Source organism: Nerophis ophidion, linkage group LG19 (genome assembly GCF_033978795.1).
Source record: "Nerophis ophidion isolate RoL-2023_Sa linkage group LG19, RoL_Noph_v1.0, whole genome shotgun sequence".
Lineage (NCBI taxonomy): Eukaryota > Metazoa > Chordata > Actinopteri > Syngnathiformes > Syngnathidae > Nerophis > Nerophis ophidion.
The window spans coordinates 37,297,491-37,319,000 of NC_084629.1; the positions used below are offsets into that span (position 1 = coordinate 37,297,491).

The 21,510-nt window shown below is 35.9% G+C and overlaps 2 protein-coding genes across 8 annotated transcripts in view; both read right to left on the bottom strand.

The window, feature by feature from the left end:
• Positions 1 to 38: 38 nt before the first annotated feature.
• LOC133537712 (uncharacterized) lies at positions 39 to 599 on the bottom strand. The gene has a single exon (XM_061878804.1). It carries the CDS (start codon positions 597 to 599, stop codon positions 39 to 41), a length of 561 nt encoding a protein of 186 aa, XP_061734788.1.
• A 2,983-nt stretch (positions 600 to 3,582) lies between these two features.
• zgc:152951 (uncharacterized protein LOC569013 homolog) overlaps positions 3,583 to 21,510 on the bottom strand; it is a 70,506-nt gene continuing 52,578 nt past the window's right edge. For 4 of the 7 annotated variants that reach the window (XM_061879925.1, XM_061879926.1, XM_061879919.1 and 1 more), the window contains 4 exons: positions 18,993 to 19,082; positions 11,104 to 11,247; positions 6,422 to 6,574; positions 3,583 to 6,325 (listed from right to left, as the gene is read on the bottom strand). In XM_061879925.1, coding sequence (XP_061735909.1) covers positions 6,446 to 6,574; positions 11,104 to 11,247; positions 18,993 to 19,082 — 363 coding nt within the window. In that variant the 3' untranslated portion in view covers positions 3,583 to 6,325; positions 6,422 to 6,445. Of the gene's footprint in view, positions 6,355 to 6,411; positions 6,575 to 11,103; positions 11,248 to 18,992; positions 19,083 to 21,510 lie in introns of all 7 variants that reach the window. The other 3 variants (XM_061879921.1, XM_061879922.1, XM_061879920.1) reach the window with 3 other exon arrangements.

The following is a 21,510-nucleotide window of genomic DNA, read 5'->3' on the forward strand; positions in this document are numbered from 1 at the left end:
CGGTTTCCAGCATCATAGTTACGTTCTGCAGGTGAGAGTCACCTGGAAAAGCATGCGTAGGGATGGAGCAATTTATGAGTCTCTGAACGCTGAGAGAGCACCGCCCCGATACCTGAGTGTGATGCATCCACCTCCACGATGAGTGGGCTGTCCGTGTTGGAGTGGATGAGAACGGGGGCTGAGACAAATCTCTCCTTCAGGGCGTTGAAAGCCACACTAGCCTCATCGGTCCACTTAAAGGGATGGAGCGTCAAGGTGAGGGCATGGAGGGGAGCAGGTACCTTGCTGAAGTTCTGGATGAAACAGCGGTACAATCCCCAAAACCCTAGAAACTGGCTCAGTTCCGTCCAGGTGGTGGGTTGAGCCCACTCTGTCACTGCCTCAACCTTCTTGGAGTCAGCCCAAACATGCCCCTTCTCAATTATGTAACCTAAAAATCCTACTGAGGAATTATGGAACTCACATTTTTCAGCCTTGACAAAAAAGCGGTTCTCAAGCAGGCATCGCAACACGAGCCGGACGTGCTGCTGATGCTCCTGCAGGGTTTGGGAAAAAATCTGAATGTCATCCAAGTAGACAACGACAAAGATATCAAGCATGTCCCGCAAAATATCATTTACCAAAGCCTGAAAAATGGCAGGTGACTACTCGAGAGTTCAGGTTTCACGGGGGTCGGAAGGAGGTGGGGGTTTAGTTCCACGTTTGTCGTCTGGTTCTGACATGGCCAGAACGTACTGTAACGGTACCAGGGGGAAGGAGACAGCACAGAGGCCGGCGAACGATTTAGCCTTAGGCGCATTTTTTATAATTAGGGTATGAAGTGTGGTAGCAAAATGGATGGATAGATGGTGTGTAACAAGACAAAATAAATGGTCTAAGACTGTGTGATGTATTTAACTGGAGAGTGTTATCGGCAAGTGTTGAAGGTTTGTGTTGAGAAGAGCGCGGAAGTCCAAAGAGGGCAAGGCTGGCTTGGAAGTCCGTGGGGAGGCCAGAGGTCAAGGGCAGGAGCGAGGCGTCAGGGTCTGTGGGCATGCGAGAGGTCGAGATCCAGGGAAGCAGCAAGACATCTAGGGGAAGTCAAGGCAAACGTGACGTACAGCTCGTATCGAGGGAACAGAGGGACACTGCGGGGTGATAGAAAAACAACCAGAAGTTAAAGTGATGAAAACATCAACAAGAGGCATAAATGCAGAGAAAGAGCTAGAGATGTATAACACCGTACCATACAGATGGTTACGTTCTGGCATTGGAATGCAGGGCGTGCTGGTCTAAACAATGAACAGCGTCATCAGCGTCAGGTGCGTTGATTGATTATTTGGAACCGCTGCGCTGGAGCGTGGCCAAAGCTGGAGAGGAGCGCGCCGGCGAGTGCTATGGTAAGCGAGCAGAGGAGAGGCGCGGGCAAACGAGCGGGATTGGAAGCGCGCCAAAGAACGCGCCCGCGCCGTGACACTTCTTCCTTGTCCCCAATGCTCTTTCAGCTAACTGAACTGAAGTCAACCTGTACCGACTGGAATGGAGGAACACATGCAGCTAGGCAGGTCACGTCTTGCGGCGGAGGAAAGGGAAAGGAGGTTGCGGCAGCGCCTCTGCCTCTACTGCAGGTTGGCCGGACACGCAATCAGGAGTTGTCCAACGTGTCCAAAAGACAAGGCTCACTAGCTAGGGAAATTGGCACCTCGATACTTGGGCCCTTTTCCAGTGGAGGCTATCAATAACCCAGCTTCCGTACGTCTTTCTCTCCCGCACTCGATGAAAAGACATCCCATATTCCATGTGTCCTTAATTAAACCAGTTGTGGTCGGCTCCCTCTGGCCCCCTGTTTCTGCTCCTCCCACTCTTGGGGCCTAAGGAGATTCTCAGGGTTCGTCGGCAGGTTAGGGGGTTTGTCTATTTTGTCTGGGAGGGTTATGGACCTGAGGACCAATCTTGGGTACCGGCCTCTTACCTTAGTGACTCCTCCCTGTTGTAAGATTTTTACCGGGCGAACCCTGATGTGCCCCGACGCTCGTCGGGAGCCTCGCATAAGGAGGAGGGTACTGATACGGCTCAAGCACCTGCCTCCGCTCAGTCTTCAGTGCGCTCCTCTGAGCGCACAGCTAGACACGCCCACGGGCGCTCTTCTCCTGCCGCGCTGCTGCACGGCTGCGCTCACTCTGCAATCAACGCACCTGGCACTGATGAGGACAAGCTTGTCCTGCATTCCAGTGCCAGAAATGTAGCTACTTGTATTTTTACAGTAAGCCCACACGTCTGTAGTTCTCCTTCCATGTGCCTACTTGCTCCCCTTGGTTCCCCTCCTCTGTGCTCATTGTTCGTCTCGGACTCCCCCTGGACTTCTTGCTGCCTTCCCAGATCTCGACCTCTCGCCTGCCCACGGACTTCCCGAGCCTTCCTTGCCCTTTCTGTACTTCCGCATTCTTTGCAAACATGCACCTTCAACAGTTGCTGGTAACACTCTCCAGCTAATTACATCACATAGTCGCACACCACATATCATACTCTTGTACTAATAAACACACTAAGCGACGCCCCAGTCTCAGTGTCGTCTCCTTCTCCATTGTACCACAACAGGTAATACTTTAAAAGACGCCTTGCCAAAAGGTTGCTAGTGGGGCAGGGGGGCGGCCTTCCTGTCTAGTTGCGGGGGGTCTCTGGGCCCCTCCGGGCGGGGCGTCCCGCTTTTTTGCCCGCGTGGTGTGGTCTCTCGCTGGCTTGGGGGATGGTTGTCCCTTGCTTCTCCCGTGCTTTGTCCTCTACCGGGCATTTCTGTCTATAGCCTGTCGCCGACCCTCCTGGCGACATGGTGGGCTGAGATTCCTGTCGGTCGCTGGCCTGGCTGTGGGGCCGGTGGTCTATTGTTCCCTGGTTTCCACATCATTTTTTTTATTTGAGCTCTCTGGGTGGCTTGGGCCGTACTCTGGCTCCCGCACATACTGGGAGACAAACATATCGTAGATACAAATACACAAAATATACTCACATACACACAAAAAGTCCTACATATAAACATACATAGGTACCAACGCTCTCACATACATACACAAATACAGTACATAACTACATACTCAAAGTTACAACATCCACACACACATTCACTGTACAAACATATACATACACATAGTGTACTTATACATACATACATTTATACATACAATCACGTTTATTAAACATATTTTAAGGTTGTTACATTAGAGGAAACTGGCACTAACACACGGCACACTGACAAAGCTTAACCTATATATATATATATATATATATATATATATATATGTATGTGTGTATATATATATACATATATGTATGTGTGTATATATATACATATATGTGTGTGTATATATATATATGTATGTGTGTATATATATACATATATGTATGTGTGTATATATATATATATATATATATATATATATATACACACACATACATACAGTATATATACATATATATATACATATACATATACATATATATATATATATATATATATATATATATATATATATATAAAATTGTAGTTCATAATACCAAACGATGTGTGCTAAACAAAGTGTATGTTACAAATAAAACCATGAAACAATCGGTGAAAAGTTATTTTATTGAAGCAATGCATATTTCATTCAAAAACATATTGCTACTTGATGTTAAAATCACATTTTTGCATTTTCTCTTCTTATCAGAGGCACCGTAGGAAAGTGTTCCCTGTCTAAATGTGGAATATCTATATGAAGTATATCTATATGTGGAACATGTGTATGGATATAGTATTTAAACATGTAAGTACAGTATTTAAACATGTAAGTACAGTATTTAAACATGTAAGTACAGTATTCACACATGTAAGTACAGTATTTAAACATGTAAGTACATTATTTAAACATGTAAATACAGTATTTACACATGTAAGTACATTATTCACACATGTAAGTACAGTATTTAAACAAGTACAGTATTTAAACATGTAAGTACAGTAGTTAAACATGTAAGTACATTAGTTACACATGTAAGTACAGTATGTAAACATGTAAGTACAGTATTTAAACATGTAAGTACAGTATTTAAACATGTAAGTACAGTATTCACACATGTAATTACAGTATTTACACGTGTAAGTACAGTAATTAAACATGTAAATACAGTATTCAAACATGCAAGTACAGTATTTTAACATGTAAATTCAGTATTCGAACATGTAAGTACAGTATTTAAACATGTAAGTATAGTTTTCAAACATGTAAGTACAGTATTTAAACATGTAAATATAGTATTCAAACATGTAAGTACAGTATTTCAACATGTAAATACAGTATTCAAACATGTAAGTACAGTTTTTAAACATGTAAGTACAGTATCTAAACATGTAAGTACAGTATTTAAACATGTAAATACAGTATTTACACATGTAAGTACATTATTCACACATGTAAGTACAGTATTTAAACAAGTACAGTATTTAAACATGTAAGTACAGTAGTTAAACATGTAAGTACATTAGTTACACATGTAAGTACAGTATGTAAACATGTAAGTACAGTATTTAAACATGTAAGTACAGTATTTAAACATGTAAGTACAGTATTCACACATGTAATTGCAGTATTTACACGTGTAAGTACAGTAATTAAACATGTAAATACAGTATTCAAACATGCAAGTACAGTATTTTAACATGTAAATTCAGTATTCGAACATGTAAGTACAGTATTTAAACATGTAAGTATAGTTTTCAAACATGTAAGTACAGTATTTAAACATGTAAATATAGTATTCAAACATGTAAGTACAGTATTTCAACATGTAAATACAGTATTCAAACATGTAAGTACAGTTTTTAAACATGTAGGTACAGTATCTAAACATGTAAGTACAGTATTTAAACATGTGAGTACAGTATTCACACATGTACAGTATTCACACATGTAAGTACAGTATTTACACATGTAAGTACATTATTTAAACATGTAAGTACAGTATTTAAACATGTAAGTACAGTATCTAAACATGTAAGTACAGTATTTAAACATGTAAGTACAGTATTTAAACATGTAAGCACAGTATTTAAAAATGTAAATACAGTATTTACACATGTAAGTACAGTATTTAAACATGTAAGTACAGTAATTAAACATGTAAATACAGTATTTTAAATATGTAAGTACAGTATTCACACATGTAAATACAGTATTTAAACATGTAAGTAAAGTATTTACACATGTAAGCACAATATTTAAACATGTAAGTACAGTATTTAAACATGTAAATACAGTATTTAAACATGTAAGCACAGTATTCACACATGTAAGTACAGTAATTAAACATGTAAATACAGTATTTAAACATGTAAGTACAGTATTCACACATGTAAATACAGTATTTACACGTGTAAGTACAGTAATTCAATATGTAAATACAGTATTTAAACATGTAAGTACAGTATCTAAACATGTAAGTACAGTATTTAAACATGTACGTACAGTATTTAAACATGTAATTACAGTTTTTAACATGTAAATACAGTATTCAAACATGTAAGTACAGTATTTAAACATGTACGTACAGTATCTAAACATGTAAGTACAGTATTTAAACATGTACGTACAGTATTTAAACATGTAATTACAGTATTTAACATGTAAATACAGTATTCAAACATGTAAGTACAGTATTTAAACATGTACGTACAGTATCTAAACATGTAAGTACAGTATTTAAACATGTACGTACAGTATTTAAACATGTAATTACAGTATTTAACATGTAAATACAGTATTTAAACATGTACGTACAGTATCTAAACATTAAGTACAGTATTTAAACATGTACGTACAGTATTTAAACATGTAATTACAGTATTTAACATGAAAATACAGTATTCAAACATGTAAGTACAGTATTTAAACATGTAAATACAGTATTCAAACATGTAAGTACATGTGATATTGCTTTGGTGCACTTAGTAAAAGGTGTCATCTGTCAAGTGATCAGACGCTACATAGTCATGTGGTCCACATCAATCACTATGAGCCAACACACCGAGTGAAGACCTTGGGCTGGAAGCATAACTGCCAAGACTATAAAAAGCTGATTTCGAAGGTTAGATACAAATGGTTTACAAATGAAGGAAGGTGTACAAGTACTTTTCTGTGTACTAAAGTGTCCAAAAGTAGAATTCAAGTTCCATGCGGTGTACAAAAGTACCTTTTTGTGCTGGTGGGACAAAGCTTTGGAAGTCTACACACCTCGAGGACTCGGGACGAAAAGGTGCATCATGGACATGTTGCATTTAGGAAGACTCCTGAGTTGCAAAAAGACGTTTGATGGGCTGCAGGAGAAAGTAGAGCTGAAGAAGAGCTGAAGAAGAGCTCCAAGAGCAGGAGGATTAGAAGGTGAAGTGCAGACTGCACATACAAGTATCCACCTGGGAGAGAGAGGAGCTCCACGCTCAGTGGCTGCTGTTGGAGCTCCAGTCGTACGGCAGGAAGCTGACCTTGGTCTTGCCGGCAGAGATGACCCCCTGCAAGCTGGTCTTCTTGGGGGAGTCGCTCATGTGGGCCAACACCCACTTCAGCAGCTGGAGATGATCCCGCTTGTGTCAATTTGGCACTTTATTGCTGATCAGCATTATTTGATGGAATAATAACACATCCTCATAATCATCATAATAATAATGCAAGTATGACTTTGAAACGCAATAAACCTTTAATAAAATATAATATTTGAACCAAGTTTTCTTCTTTAAATAAATAGACACACAATATGCTTTCCTGGCAGAGGAGTTCTGGCTTCATGCGATTTGTATTGTACAACTAAGATACAGTATTCATAATACATATAAACAACTAAGATACAGTATTCACATTAAGCATAAACTAAGATACAATATTCACATTGAACATAAACTAAGATACAGTACTCACATTCAACATAAACAACTAAGATACAGTATTCAAATTGAACACAAACTACTAAGATACAGTATTTATATTAAACAAACTACTAAGGTACAATATTCACACTGAACATAAATAACAAAGATACAGTATTCACATTAAAAAACTAAGATACAGTATTCACATTGAACATAAACTACGAAAGTACCCGCATTGAACATAAACAACTAAGATACAGCATTCATATTAAACATAAACTACTAAGAAATTATTCACATTGAACACAAACTACTAAGATACTACTAAATATGTCTGTCTGCTTTCATTTGTAAACATTTTACTTTTGTTTTAACCCCCCTCCCCACTTCCTGTTTATGTGACGTAAAGCAAGTTCACTTCCTGTTGAAGACACACCCGTCTGTTTCAACTTGACACTGTGGAAACACACATTAATGTTTAATGTGAATACTGTATCTTAGTAGTTTATGTTCAATATCAATACTATATCTTAGTTGTTTATGTTCAGTATGAATAATGTATCTTATTAATTTATGTTCAATGTGAATATTGTATCTTAGTTGTTTACGTTTAATAGTATTACTGTAGCTTAGTTGTTTATGTTGAATGTGAATATTGTAGCTTAGCTGTTTATGTTAAATATGAGTACTGTTTCGCAGGTGTGTATGTTTAATGCGAATACTGTGTCTTAGTTGTTTATGTTAAATATGAATACTGTATTGCAGTTGTTTATGTTTAATGTGACTACTGTATATTAGTTGTTTATGTTTAAAGTGAATACTGTATCGCAGTTGTTCATGTTTAATGTGAATACTCTATCTTAGTTGTTCATGTTAAATGTAAAAACTGTATCTTAATTGTATATGTTTAATGTGACTACTGTATCTTAGTTATTTATGTTAAATATGAATACTGTATCGCAGTTGTTTGTATTTAATATGAATACTGTATCTTAGTTGTTTGTTAAATATGAATAATTTATCTTAGTTGCTATGTTAAATATGAATACTGTATCTTAGTTGTTTATGTTTAATGTGAATACTGTATCTTAGTTATTTATGTTAAATATGAATACTGCATCGCAGTTGTTTATGTTTGATATGAATACTGTATCTTAGTTGTTTGTTAAATATGAATACTGTATCTTAGTTGTTTATATTTAATGTGAGTACTGTATCTTAGTAGTTTATGTTTAATATAAATACTGTAGCTTAGTAGTTTATGATAAATGGGAATACTTTATCTTAGTTGTTTGTTTAATATAAATACTGTATCTAAGTAGTTTATGTTCAATGTGAATACTGTATCTTAGTAGTTTGTTTAATATGAATACGGTATCTTCTTTTGTATGTTCAATGCGAGTACTGTATCTTAGTTTATGTTCAATGTGAATACTGTATCTTAGTTTGATTAATGTGAATAATGCATCTGTGTTGTTTATGTTTAATGTGAATACTGTATCTTAGTTGTTTGTTTAATATAAATACGGTATCTTAGTAGTTTGTGTTCAATGTGAATAATTTCTTAGTAGTTTATGTTTAATATGAATGCTGTATCTAAGTTGTTTATGTTCAATGCGGGTACTTTCTTAGTTTATGTTCAATGTGAATACTGTATCTTAGTTTTTTAATGTGAATACTGTATCTTTGTTGTTTATGTTCAGTGTGAATATTGTACCTTAGTAGTTTGTTTAATATAAATACTGTATCTTAGTAGTTTGTGTTCAATTTGAATACTGTATCTTGGTTGTTTATGTTGAATGTGAGTACTGTATCTTAGTTTATGTTCAATGTGAATATTGTATCTTAGTTTATGCTTAATGTGAATACTGTATCTTAGTTGTTTATATTTATTATGGATACTGTATCTTAGTTGTTTATGTTGAATGTAAGTATTGTATCTTAGTTTACGTTCAATGTGAATACTGTATCTTAGTTTATGTTGAATGTGAATAATGTATCTTTGTTGTTTATGTTTAATGTGAATATTGTATCTTACTAGTTTGTTCAATGTGAATACTGTATCTTAGATGTTTATGTTCAATGTGAATAATCTCTTAGTAGTTTATGTGTCACGCCTGTAAGTTTATGTTTTGGTTTTGGTCAGGTTATGTTTAGTTTTTTGGACATTTAAGTTCTGTCTTGGCACTTCCTGGTTTGTTTTCGTCTCCATGCCAACTCATTACTTTTCACCTGTCATGTCACGTCCCTGTTCTCAGCCTCACCTGTTTTCACTAATCATCATAACTACTTAAGTCACTCTTTTTCTTGTCTGCTTTCTGGGATCTTCACACACGCACTCTCGCTACCCATGCTGCGCCTCCTTCACGCCCTCGTTTATCTGCTTCATGCCTTGCTACGTTGTTCATTTTGTCCAAGTAAGTCTTTGTTTATAGTTCATAGCCAATTGTTTTTGTGCAAAGTCCTTTAGTTTATGTCCATCATTTCATGCCATCGAGCAGGTGTTTTTGTGTCACGTTTGTACTGTTTAGCAAAGTTTCTTCCTCCATTGTGAGCGCTTTTTGTTGTTTGTTTGTTTATTAAATAAAAGTCATGTACTCACGTCCGCGCCTCGCTCGTGCTGATCCTCATTTGCATCGAAGAAACAATCTAAGTCCAAGCCAAGTTGTGACATTTTGTTGAATGTTAATAATGTATCTTAGTAGTTTATGTTGAATGTGAATACTGTATCTTAGTAGTTTGTTGAATGTGAATACTGTATCTTAGTAGATTATGTTGAATGTGAATACTGTATCTTAGTAGTTTATGTTGAATGTGAATACTGTATCTTAGTAGATTATGTTCAATGTGAATACTGTAACTTAGTTGTTTAGGTTTAATGTGAATACTGTATCTTACGAGTTTGATCAATATGAATACCGTATCGTAGTAGTCTATGTTCAATATGAATACTATATCTTAGTTGTTTGTATAAAATGTGAATACTATATCTTAGTTGATTATATAAAATGTGAATCCTGTATCTTAGTTGTTTAGGTTATATGTGATTACTGTATCTTAGTTGTTTATGTTGAATGTGAATAATCTCTTCGTAGTTTATGTTGAATGTAAATACTGTATCTTAGTAGTTTATGTTCAATGTGAATACTGTATCTTTGTAGTTTATGTTGAATGTGAATACTGTATCTTAGTAGTTTATGTTGAATGTGAATACTGTATCTTAGTAGTTTATGTTGAATGTGAATACTGTATCTTAGTAGTTTATGTTGAATGTGAATACTGTATCTTAGTTGTTTATGTTTAATGTGAATACTGTATCTTACTAGTTTGATCAATATGAATACCGTATCGTATGAATATGAATACTATATCTTTGTTGTTTGTATAAAATGTGAATACTATATCTTAGTTGATTATATAAAATGTGAATACTGTACCTTAGTTGTTTAGGTTATATGTGATTACTGTATCTTAGTTGTTTATGTTCAATGTGAATAATCTCTTAGTAGTTTATGTTGAATGTAAATACTGTATTTTAGTTGTTTATGTTGAATGTGAATACTGTATTTTAGTTGTTTATGTTGAATGTGAATACTGTATCTTAGTAGATTATGTTCAATGTGAATACTGTAACTTAGTTGTTTATGTTTAATGTGAATACTGTATCTTACTTGTTTGTTCAATATGAATACCGTATCGTAGTTGTTTATATAAAATGTGAATACTGTATCTTAGTTGTTTAGGTTATATGTGATTACTGTATCTTAGTTGTTCATGTTTAATCTAAATACTGTATCTTAGCTGATTGTTTAATTTAAATACTGTATCTTAGTTGTTTATGTTTGATATAAATAGCCTTAGTTTGTTTAAAATGAATACTGCATCGTAGTTGTTCAGACAGTAATGTGTTTATACAAGTTTAGATTGGTGTATGACGTTTCTTAAAGGGAAAAGATATCATTTCATGTTAGCGTTTAAGCTAGCGGGCAAGCTAACCCTAGTCGGTCCATGACTGTATCAACGTGTGGTTATCAATCACGGTATTTTGATCAATTTTATTTCATACGAAAAATGTTTGGCATTTATCATTATTATTATGAACAATAAGGTGCATGTCGTACAAACACTTGACTGACAGAGTGAGCGCTCTTGCAGCCATTTGCATTTCTGCGTTGATGAACGGACTTATAGGATGTCGACCCAGGTCTGATATCTCAACTCCGGGTCCTCACCTTCTCGTCGGTGCCTCCAAAGTCGGCCTTGTACCACTTGAAGATCTGACTCAGGTGGACTTCCTTCTTCCCAGAATCCACCATGCAGGCGTCGTCATTCTCCAAGAAAGCTTCGGCTGCCGTTCGGAGCTCGCTGTCGATGTCCTGGCGACGACAAAGTGAGGAAACTAAACTCGTCTCGTTTGCTGCAAGACTTTCATCTCTTGTTCAAAACAACCTAGGATCGCTTCTCCAAGGACCTGACGTGGTGTGCATGCAAATGAGCGCCTGATACAAACACCTGAGACAACATCAGAGGTCTTGAGACACAAAAACCCTTTACAAACAACAAAAGATTCCTTTGAGGAGAACAACGCCCGAGTTGTGGATTAAAGAAGACATCGTGGACGTCATCAGCTGGGACTCTGCATACCTGCCAACATTTGCTTTTCAAAACATGGCAAATCTTCCGGGAAAATGGGTTGAAAAGGAAGTGATTTTCATCACAAATGACCATTAAAGAAACACTCAAATGAACTACGAACCCCGTTTCCATATGAGTTGGGAAATGGTGTTCGATGTAAATATAAACAGAATACAATGATTTGCAAATCCTTTTCAACCCATATTCAGTTGAATATGCTACAAAGACAACATATTTCATGTTCAAACTGATAAACTTTATTTTTTTTGCAAATAATCCTTAACTTTAGATTTTCATGCCAGCAAGACGTGACAAAGAAGTTGGGAAAGGTGGCAAAAAATACTGATAAAGTTGAGGAATGCTCATCAAACACTTATGTGGAACATCCCACAGGTGTGCAGGCTAATTGGGAACAGGTGGGTGCCATGATTGGGTATAAAAGCAGCTTCCATGAAATGCTAAGTAATTCACAAACAAGGATGGGGTGAGGGTCACCACTTTGTAAGCAAATTGTCGAACAGTTTTAGAACAACATTTCTCAACTAGCTATTGCAAGGAATTTAGGGATTTTACCATCTACGGTCCGTAAAATCATCAAAAAGTTCAGAGAATCTGCAGAAATCACTGCACGTAAGCGATGATATTAAGGAATGTTGATCCCTCAGGCAGTACTGCGTCAAAAACCGACATCCGTGTGTAAAGGATATCACCACATGGGCTCAGGAACACTTCATAAAATCACTGTCAGTAATTACAGTTGGTCGCTACATCTGTAAGCGCAAGTTAAAACTCTACTATGCAAAGCTAAACCCATTTATCAACAACACCCAGAAACGCCGCCGGCTTCTCTGTGCCCGATCTCATCTAAGATGGACTGATGCAAAGTGGAATACTGTTCTGTGGTCTGATGAGTCCACATTTCAAATTATATTTGGAAACAGTGGATGTGGTGTCCTCCGGAACAAAGAGGAAAATAACCATCCGGCTTGTTATAGGCGCAAAGTTCAAAAGCCAGCATGTGTGATGGTATGGGGGTGTATTAGTGGCCAAGGCATAGGTAACTTACACATCTGTGAAGGCACCATTAATGCTGAATGGTCCACACAGGTTTTGGAGCAACATATGTTGTCATCCAAGCCACTTTATCATGGACGCCCCTGCTTATTTCACCAAAACAATGCCAGGCCATGTGTTATAACAGCATGGATTCATAGTAAAAGAGTGTGAGTACTTTCCTGGCCCGCCTGCAGTCCAGACCTGTCTCCCATGGAACATGTGTGGCGCATTATGAAGCGTAAAATACGACAGCGGAGACCCCGGACTGTTGAACGACTGAAGCTCTACATAAAACAAAAATGGGAAATAATTCCACTTTCAAAGCTTCAACAATTAGTTTCCTCAGTTCCCAAACGTTTATTGAGTGTTGTTAAAAGAAAAGGTGATGTAACACAGTGGTGAACATGCCCTTTCCCAACTACTTTGGCACGTGTTGCAGCCATGAAATTTTAAGTTAATTATTATTTGCAAAAAAAAAATTAAGTTTATGAGTTTGAACATGAAATATGTTGTCTTTGTAGCATATTCAATTGAATATGGGTTGAAAAGGATTTGCAAATCATTGTATAACGTTTACATTTACATCTAACACAATTTCCCAACTCATATGGAAACGGGGTTTGTAGATGAGGCAATTCCTGAAGGAATTGTGTGTGAACGCTCCAATGCAGAAGTTGAACTGAAATGCTGACAGAATGTAGTATGAATGTTGGCATGTTGAAGTATTTGAATTTCCAGGAAAACTGGACTTTGGTTTGGAACTTGGGAAAGTGAATGTCCAGAATGAGTGGAATGTGTTGATGTTGGAATGGTTTGAATAGTTTGAAAAATGTGGAAATGGTGGAAGTTGGAAACATGGATAATTCATCTGGAAAGGGGAAAATGTCCCTAAAAACTGAGAATTGCAGGAAATCCAGGATTTTTTGTTTTTGAAAAGGAGCACACAATTCCTGAACAGGCTGAAATTTTGAAGCTGGAACGGTTTGAATTGGATAGAAAATGTGGGAGTTGTGGAACTTTGAAACCATTCTTATTCTTTTCAATGGGAATTTCATGGAAATTTGCAAATTTGTTTTTGGAAAGGCAAAAAAAGGTGAATGTTCGGAATGGTTGGTGTTGGAATTTTTCATATCGGTAGAGAAATGTTGAAGTAGTAATATTTTGAATTGAGAAATGGTTTTACAGAATTCCTGGAATTTCGGGAAAAAAACTGGAATTTTTCCAGTTCAAAAACAAGTTTTTTTTTTTCCTGTTTGAGAGGAATGATTAGATAGTGGAACAGTTGAAGTGGGTTGGAAAATGTGGAAGAAGTAGTTGACAGAAAAAAGGGTGAAAAACAGGATTTCTGGGAATTCCTGGAATTTTTGTAAACTTGGAAAAATCTGGGATTTTTTTTTTTTTTTTTTTTTACAATTTTCAAAAGGAAGCACACACTTCCTGAAAAGTCTGAATATTTTGAAGCTGGAACAATTTGAATTGGATAAAAAATGTGGGAATTATGGAACTTTGAAACATTTCTTACTCTTTTCAATGGGAATTTCATGGAAATTTTGCAAAATTGTTTTTGGAAATGCCAAAAAAGTTAAATGTTTGGAATGGTTGGTATTGTAATTTTCCAAAATGGGTTGAGAAATGTTGAAGTAGTAACATTTTTCATTGAGAAATGGTATTACGGAATTCCTGGAATTTCGGGAAAAAATGGAATTGTTTCAGTTCAAAAACAAGTTTGTTTTTTGTCCTGATTGAGAGGAATGATTAGATAGTGGAACAGTTGAAGTGGGTTGGAAAATGTGGAAGGAGTAGTCGATAGAAAAAAGGGTGAAAAAACAGGAATTCTGGGAATTCCTGGAATTTTTGTGAACTTGGAAAAATCTGGGATTTTTTTTTTTTTTTTTTTTACAATTGCCAAAAGGGAGCACACACTTCCTGAAAAGGCTGAATATTTTGAAGCTGGAACAATTTGAATTGGATAAAAAATGTGGGAGTTGTGGAACTTTGAAACATTTCTTACTCTTTTCAATGGGAATTTCATGGAAATTTTGCAAAATTGTTCTTGGAAATGCCAAAAAAGTTGAATGTTCGGAATGGTTGGTATTGGAATTTTCCAAAATGGGTTGAGAAATGTTGAAGTAGTAACATTTTTTATTGAGAATTGGTATTACGGAATTCCTGGAATTTCGGGAAAAAAAACTGGAATTTTTTCAGTTCAAAAACAAGTTTGTTTTTTTTCCTGTTTGAGAGGAATGATTAGATAGTGGAACAGTTGAAGTGGGTTGGAAAATGTGGAAGGAGTAGTCGACAGAAAAAAAAGTGAAAAACAGGAATTCCTGGAAATTTTTTGAACTTGGAAAAATTATAGTTTGAATTTCCAGGATGAGTGGAATATGTTGAAGGTGGAATGTTTTGAATTAATAGAAAATGTGGAGATGGTGGAAGTTTGAAAAATGGATAATTAGTTTGGAAAGGGGAAAATGTCCATAAAATCTAAATATTTTAAGAAATCCGGGATTTTTTTTTTACAATTGTCGAAAGAAAGCACACAATTCCTGAAGAGGTTAAATATTTTGAAGCTGGGGCGGTTTGAATTGGACAAAAAATGTGGGAGTTGTGAAACTTTGAAAAATGTCTTATTCTTTTCAATGGGAATTTCATGGAAATTTGTGAATTTGGTTTTGGAAATGCAAAAAATGTGAATGTTTGGAATGGTTGGTATTGGAATTTTCCAAAATGGGTTGAGAAAAGTTGAAGTAGTAACATTTTTCATTGAGAAATGGTATTCCAGAATACCTGGAATTTGGGGAAAAAATAGGAATTTTTCCAGTTCAAAAAACAACTTTGTTTGTTGTCCTGATTGAGAGGAATGATTAGATAGTGGAACAGTTGAAGTGGGTTGGAAAATGTGGAAGGAGTAGTCGACAGAAAAAAGGGTGAAAAAACAGGAATTCTGGGAATTCCTGGAATTTTTGTGAACTTGGAAAAATCAGGGATTTTTTTTTTTTTTTTTTTTAACAATTGTCAAAAGGGAGCACACACTTCCTGAAAAGGCTGAATATTTTGAAGCTGGAACAATTTGAATTGGATAAAAAATGTGGGAGTTGTGGAACTTTGAAACATTTCTTACTCTTTTCAATGGGAATTTCATGGAAATTTTGCAAAATTGTTCTTGGAAATGCAAAAAAAAAGTTGAATGTTTGGAATGGTTGGTATTGGAATTTTCCAAAATGGGTTGAGAAATGTTGAAGTAGTAACATTTTTCATTGAGAATTGGTATTCCGGAATTCCTGGAATTTCGGGAAAAAAACTGGAATTTTTTCAGTTCAAAAACAAGTTTGTTTGTTGTCCTGATTGAGAGGAATGATTAGATAGTGGAACAGTTGAAGTGGGTTGGAAAATGTGGAAGGAGTAGTTGACAGAAAAAAGGGTGAAAAAAAGGAATTCTTGGAATTCCTGGAAAGTTTTTGAACTTGGAAAAATTATAGTTTGAATTTCCAGGATGAGTGGAATATGTTGAAGGTGGAATGTTTTGAATTAATAGAAAATGTGGAAATGGTGGAAGTTTGAAAAATGGATAATTCGTTTGTAAAGGGGAAAATGTCCATAAAATCTAAATATTATAAGAAATCCGGGATTTTTTTTTACAATTGTCGAAAAAAAGCACACAATTCCTGAAGAGGTTAAATATTTTGAAGCTTAGGCGGTTTGAATTGGACAAAAAATGTGGGAGTTGTGAAACTTTGAAAAATGTCTTATTCTTTTCAATGGGAATTTCATGGAAATTTGTGAATTTGGTTTTGGAAATGCAAAAAATTTGAATGTTCGGAATGGTTGGTATTGGAATTTTCCCAATCGGTAGAGAAATGTTGAAGTAGTAACATTTTTCATTGAGAATTGGTATTCCAGAATTCCTGGAATTTCGGGAAAAAATAGGAATTTTTCCAGTTCAAAAAACAACTTTGTTTTTTGTCCTGATTGAGAGGAATGATTAGATAGTGGAACAGTTGAAGTGGGTTGGAAAATGTGGAAGGAGTAGTCGACAGAAAAAAGGGTGAAAAAACAGGAATTCTGGGAATTCCTGGAATTTTTGTGAACTTGGAAAAATCTGGGATTTTTTTTTTTTTTTTTACAATTGTCAAAAGGAACCACACACTTCCTGAAAAAGCTGAATATTTGGAAGCTGGAACAATTTGAATTGGATAAAAAATGTGGGAGTTGTGGAACTTTGAAACATTTCTTACTCTTTTCAATGGGAATTTCATGGAATTTTTGCAAAATTGTTCTTGGAAATGCAAAAAAAGTTGAATGTTTGGAATGGTTGGTATTGGAATTTTCCAAAATGGGTTGAGAAATGTTGAAGTAGGAACGTTTTTCATTAAGAATTGGTATTCCGGAATTCCTGGAATTTCGGGAAAAAAAATTGAATTTTTTCAGTTCAAAAACAAGTTTGTTTTTTGTCCTGATTGAGAGGAATGATTAGATAGTGGAACAGTTGAAGTGGGTTGGAAAATGTGGAAGGAGTAGTCGACAGAAAAAAGGGTGAAAAAAAGGAATTCTTGGAATTACTGGAAATTTTTTGAACTTGGAAAAATTATAGTTTGAATTTCCAGGATGAGTGGAATATGTTGAAGGTGGAATGTTTTGAATTAATAGAAAATGTGGAAATGGTGGAAGTTTGAAAAATGAATAATTCGTTTGGAAAGGGGAAAATGTCCATAAAATTTAAATATTATAAGAAATCCGGGATTTTTTTTTTACAATTGTCGAAAGAAAGCACACAATTCCTGAAGAGGTTAAATATTTTGAAGCTGGGGCGGTTTGAATTGGACAAAAAATGTGGGAGTTGTGAAACTTTGAAAAATGTCTTATTCTTTTCAATGGGAATTTCATGGAAATTTGTGAATTTGGTTTTGGAAATGCAAAAAAATGTGAATGTTCGGAATGGTTGGTATTGGAATTTTCCAAATCGGTAGAGAAATGTTGAAGTAGTAACATTTTTCATTGAGAATTGGTATTACGGAATTCCTGGAATTTCGGAAAAAAAAATGGAATTTTTTCAGTTCAAAAACAAGTTTGTTTTTTGTCCTGATTGAGAGGAATGATTAGATAGTGGAACAGTTGAAGTGGGTTGGAAAATGTGGAAGGAGTAGTCGACAGAAAAAAGGGTGAAAAAACAGGAATTCTGAGAATTCCTGGAATTTTTGTGAACTTGGAAAAATCTGGGATTTTTTTTTTTTTTTTTTTACAATTGTCAAAAGGGAGCACACACTCCTGAAAAGGCTGAATATTTTGAAGCTGGAACAATTTGAATTGGATAAAAAATGTGGGAGTTGTGGAACTTTGAAACATTTCTTACTCTTTTCAATGGGAATTTCATGGAAATTTTGCAAAATTGTTCTTGGAAATGCAAAAAATGTTGAATGTTTGGAATGGTTGGTATTGGAATTTTCCAAAATGGGTTGAGAAATGTTGAAGTAGTAACATTTTTCATTGAGAAATGGTATTACGGAATTCCTGGAATTTCGGGAAAAAATAGGAATTTTTCCAGTTCAAAAAACAACTTTGTTTTTTGTCCTGATTGAGAGGAACGATTAGATAGTGGAACAGTTGAAGTGGGTTGGAAAATGTGGAAGGAGTAGTCGACAGAAAAAAGGGTGAAAAACAGGAATTCCTGGAAATATTTTGAACGTGGAAAAATTATAGTTTGAATTTCCAGAACGAGTGGAATATGTTGAAGGTAGAATTGTTTGTTTCGTAGTGAAAGTGCGGGTACTAGACTGGCCTGCCTGTAGTCCAGACCTGTCTCCCATCAAAAATGTGAGACAGGTGCATATTTGTTGTGCCTAAAATAGTACAACAAATATGGTGCTGATGTTGTCAAACTGTCAATAACACCATTTTTTCTACCGCTCATTCCCTTTTGGGGTCACATTTACCATAATTGTTTTAAAGAAAATACAGGTAACACAGGCGATTGGTATCGGCCGATATCACTCATGGATGATCTGTATCGGTATCATAAAACCCAGAGTTGCCATCATATAATAATATGACATCAAATAAATGCTGTTAGGCTTCCTATATGTCATATTGTGAAGTATTACATGTTATATTCCAGGGACAAGCAGTAGAAAATGGATGGATGGATGGATATTGCACACCTAAAAATCCATCCATCCATTTCCTACCGCTTGTCCCACATAAAGTCAGTCGGAGATTATTTTTCCAGTTGACCCACTTTGAGGTCGTGACAGAAAACGTTTCTCACAAATATTGACAACGTTTGAACGCCTGAGGCCCAAATATGGTCTCCTTCCACAGGAAGTGGTCCCGCCAGCAGGAAGGTGAGGTTGGTGTTGTGGTGATGTAACCATGGCAACAACACACGAGCGGGGGCGACGTCACAAAGCGAGAAGTGAACAAAGGCGTGACATACCTGAGGGGTGTAGGTCTTAATGGGAGGGCAACCTTTCGCGCCGCAGTTCAGAGCAAAGTGGATTAGTGGCTCAGCGTCTGGCAGTGCCACCTGGTGGACAAAGCATAAAGTGTGACTCATTTATTACAATGCAGCTTCAAGGAAGGACCTTTGGGGCCGATGTAAAAAAAAAAAAGACTTATCAGGAACTGAAATCTAAGAGCAGAGAGGGGGCAAACCTGACACCGCTCCAAGCACCTTTTGTTGGAACTGTTTATAACCCAGTGCAGCTGCTGCATAATGAGACCCCTCCCCTTAGAAGCAGCTGCAGCTATGTAATCAGGGAATGCCCAAATAAATGGGGAAGGCGTGGAACTCTTTCCTCAGAGCGTGGGGTGACATTGTACGAGGGTGCTCTCCTCATGAGCTAAAACAAATCCTGTCTCTGTTTGATTCCTTGCTTCTTGTGCTGTTTAATGGATAGGTCAGTGTTTGAACCTGACACTAATGTCAGCATGATAAAGTCTTTGCTAACTTCTTAGCTAATGTTGTATATTTACACCTTTAAATATAAAGTTTTGATACTTGGCGCCATCTTGGAAGAATGCTAACGTCTCTTATATTAACATGCTTTTGTTAGTATGCTCATATTTTATGTTGGCTGTTTTGCTAATTTTATAAGTTTACACAAATAAATCGTGATTTTTGATACTTGGTGCCATCTTGGAAGTATGTTAACATCTCTTATATTAGCATGCTAATGTTAGCATGATAGAGTTTTTGCTACCTTCTTAGCTAATTTTGTACATCTACACCTGTAAATCGTGATTTTTGATACTTGGCGCCATACTGGAAGTATGCTAACATTTCTTGTATTAGCATGCTAATGTTAGCATGATTTTAAAGTTTTTGCAACCTTCTTAGCTAATTCTGTATATTTACACCTACAAATCATGATTTTTGATACTTGGTGCCATCTTGGAAGAATGTTAATGTCTTTTGTATTACCATGCTAAAGTTAGCAAGATAAAATTTGTGCTACCTTCATAGCTAATTTTGTATATTTACACCTATAAATCATGATTTTTGATACTTTTCGCCATTTTGGAAGTTTGCTAATGTATTTTTTTATCATGCTAACGTTAGCATGATAAAGTTTTTGCTACCTTCTTAGCTAATTTTGTATATTTACACCTATAAATCTTTATTTTCAAGACTTGGCGCCATCTCGGAAGTATGTTAAAGTCTTTTATATTAGCATGCTAATGTTAGCATGATAACGTTTTTGCTACCTTCATGGCTAATTTTGTATGTTTACACCTATAAATCATGATTTTTGATACTTGTTGCCATCTTGGAAGTACGCCAACATTTCTTGTATTAGCATGCTAATGTTAGCATGATAGAGTTTTTGCTACCTTCTTACGTAATTTTGTATATTTACACCTATAAGTTTGAGACTTGGCGCCATCTTGGAACTATGCTAACATCTATTTTATGTCAGCTTTTTTGCAAATTGTATATGTTTATACTCATAAATCATGATTTTTGATACTTGGTGCCATCTTGGAAGAATGCTAACGTATGTTATATTAGCATGCTTTTGTTAGCATGCTAACATTTTATGTTAGCCTTTTTGCTAATTGTATATGCTTACACTTATAAATCGTGATATTTGATACTTGGCTCCATCTTGGAAATATGCTAACATCTCTTGTATTAGCACACTAATGTTAGCATGATAGAGGGAATTGATGGACATAGATATCTTTTTAAATCCTAGTCATATTTTAGAACAGCTAAGTATTGGCCATTCGTAGACCTTAAGGTTGGAATGTAGCGAGAAGTCATAACACTCTTCTTATCTCAAATGTCCCAAGCTTAGGAAGAGGGAGAGAGGAGAAGAAGGGGGGCGAGTGAGAGAGGGTAAAAGGCGAAACTCCCATAGTATGGTCAGATAAACTAGGACGATGCGATTTGAATGTGTCGTGCATAGATTTGGTCTCCCAAAGCTTTGGTAATAAAATATCCAAATAAGCTACTCTGTCCGGGATTCATTTATAACCAGCTTATGTGTCATCTAACGAACTCTGTGGGATGATCAGTCGTTTAAATTCCCTGGGAGGAAGAACTGGTCCAAACGCTACACTTTCTTAGCTAATTTTGTATATTTACACCTAGAAATCATGATTTTTGATACTTGATGCCATCTTGGAAGTATGCTAAGGTCTCTTATATTAGCATGCTAATATTTTATGTTAGCTTTCTTGCTTATTGTATATGTTTACACCTAAAAATGGTGCATTTTATTACTTGTCGATGTCATAGATGAACTTATTAAATAAAATACAGGTAATACGTGTGATTGGTATCAACCGTTACTCATGAATGATCGGTATCGGTATCATAAAACCCTAATCATGTAAATTTACACCTATCAATCACGAGTTTTGATACTTGGTGCCATCTTTTTTTGTATATTGTACAGGATTGCTTATTATTATTTTTATTAGATAGTAGTCTGTTTATTTCAATTCTT

Bases quoted from the DNA above. Each gene is read 5' to 3' on its own strand.
- LOC133537712 (XM_061878804.1), bottom strand. From the start codon at position 599: ATGCTTGATATCTTTGTCGTTGTCTACTTGGATGACATTCAGATTTTT.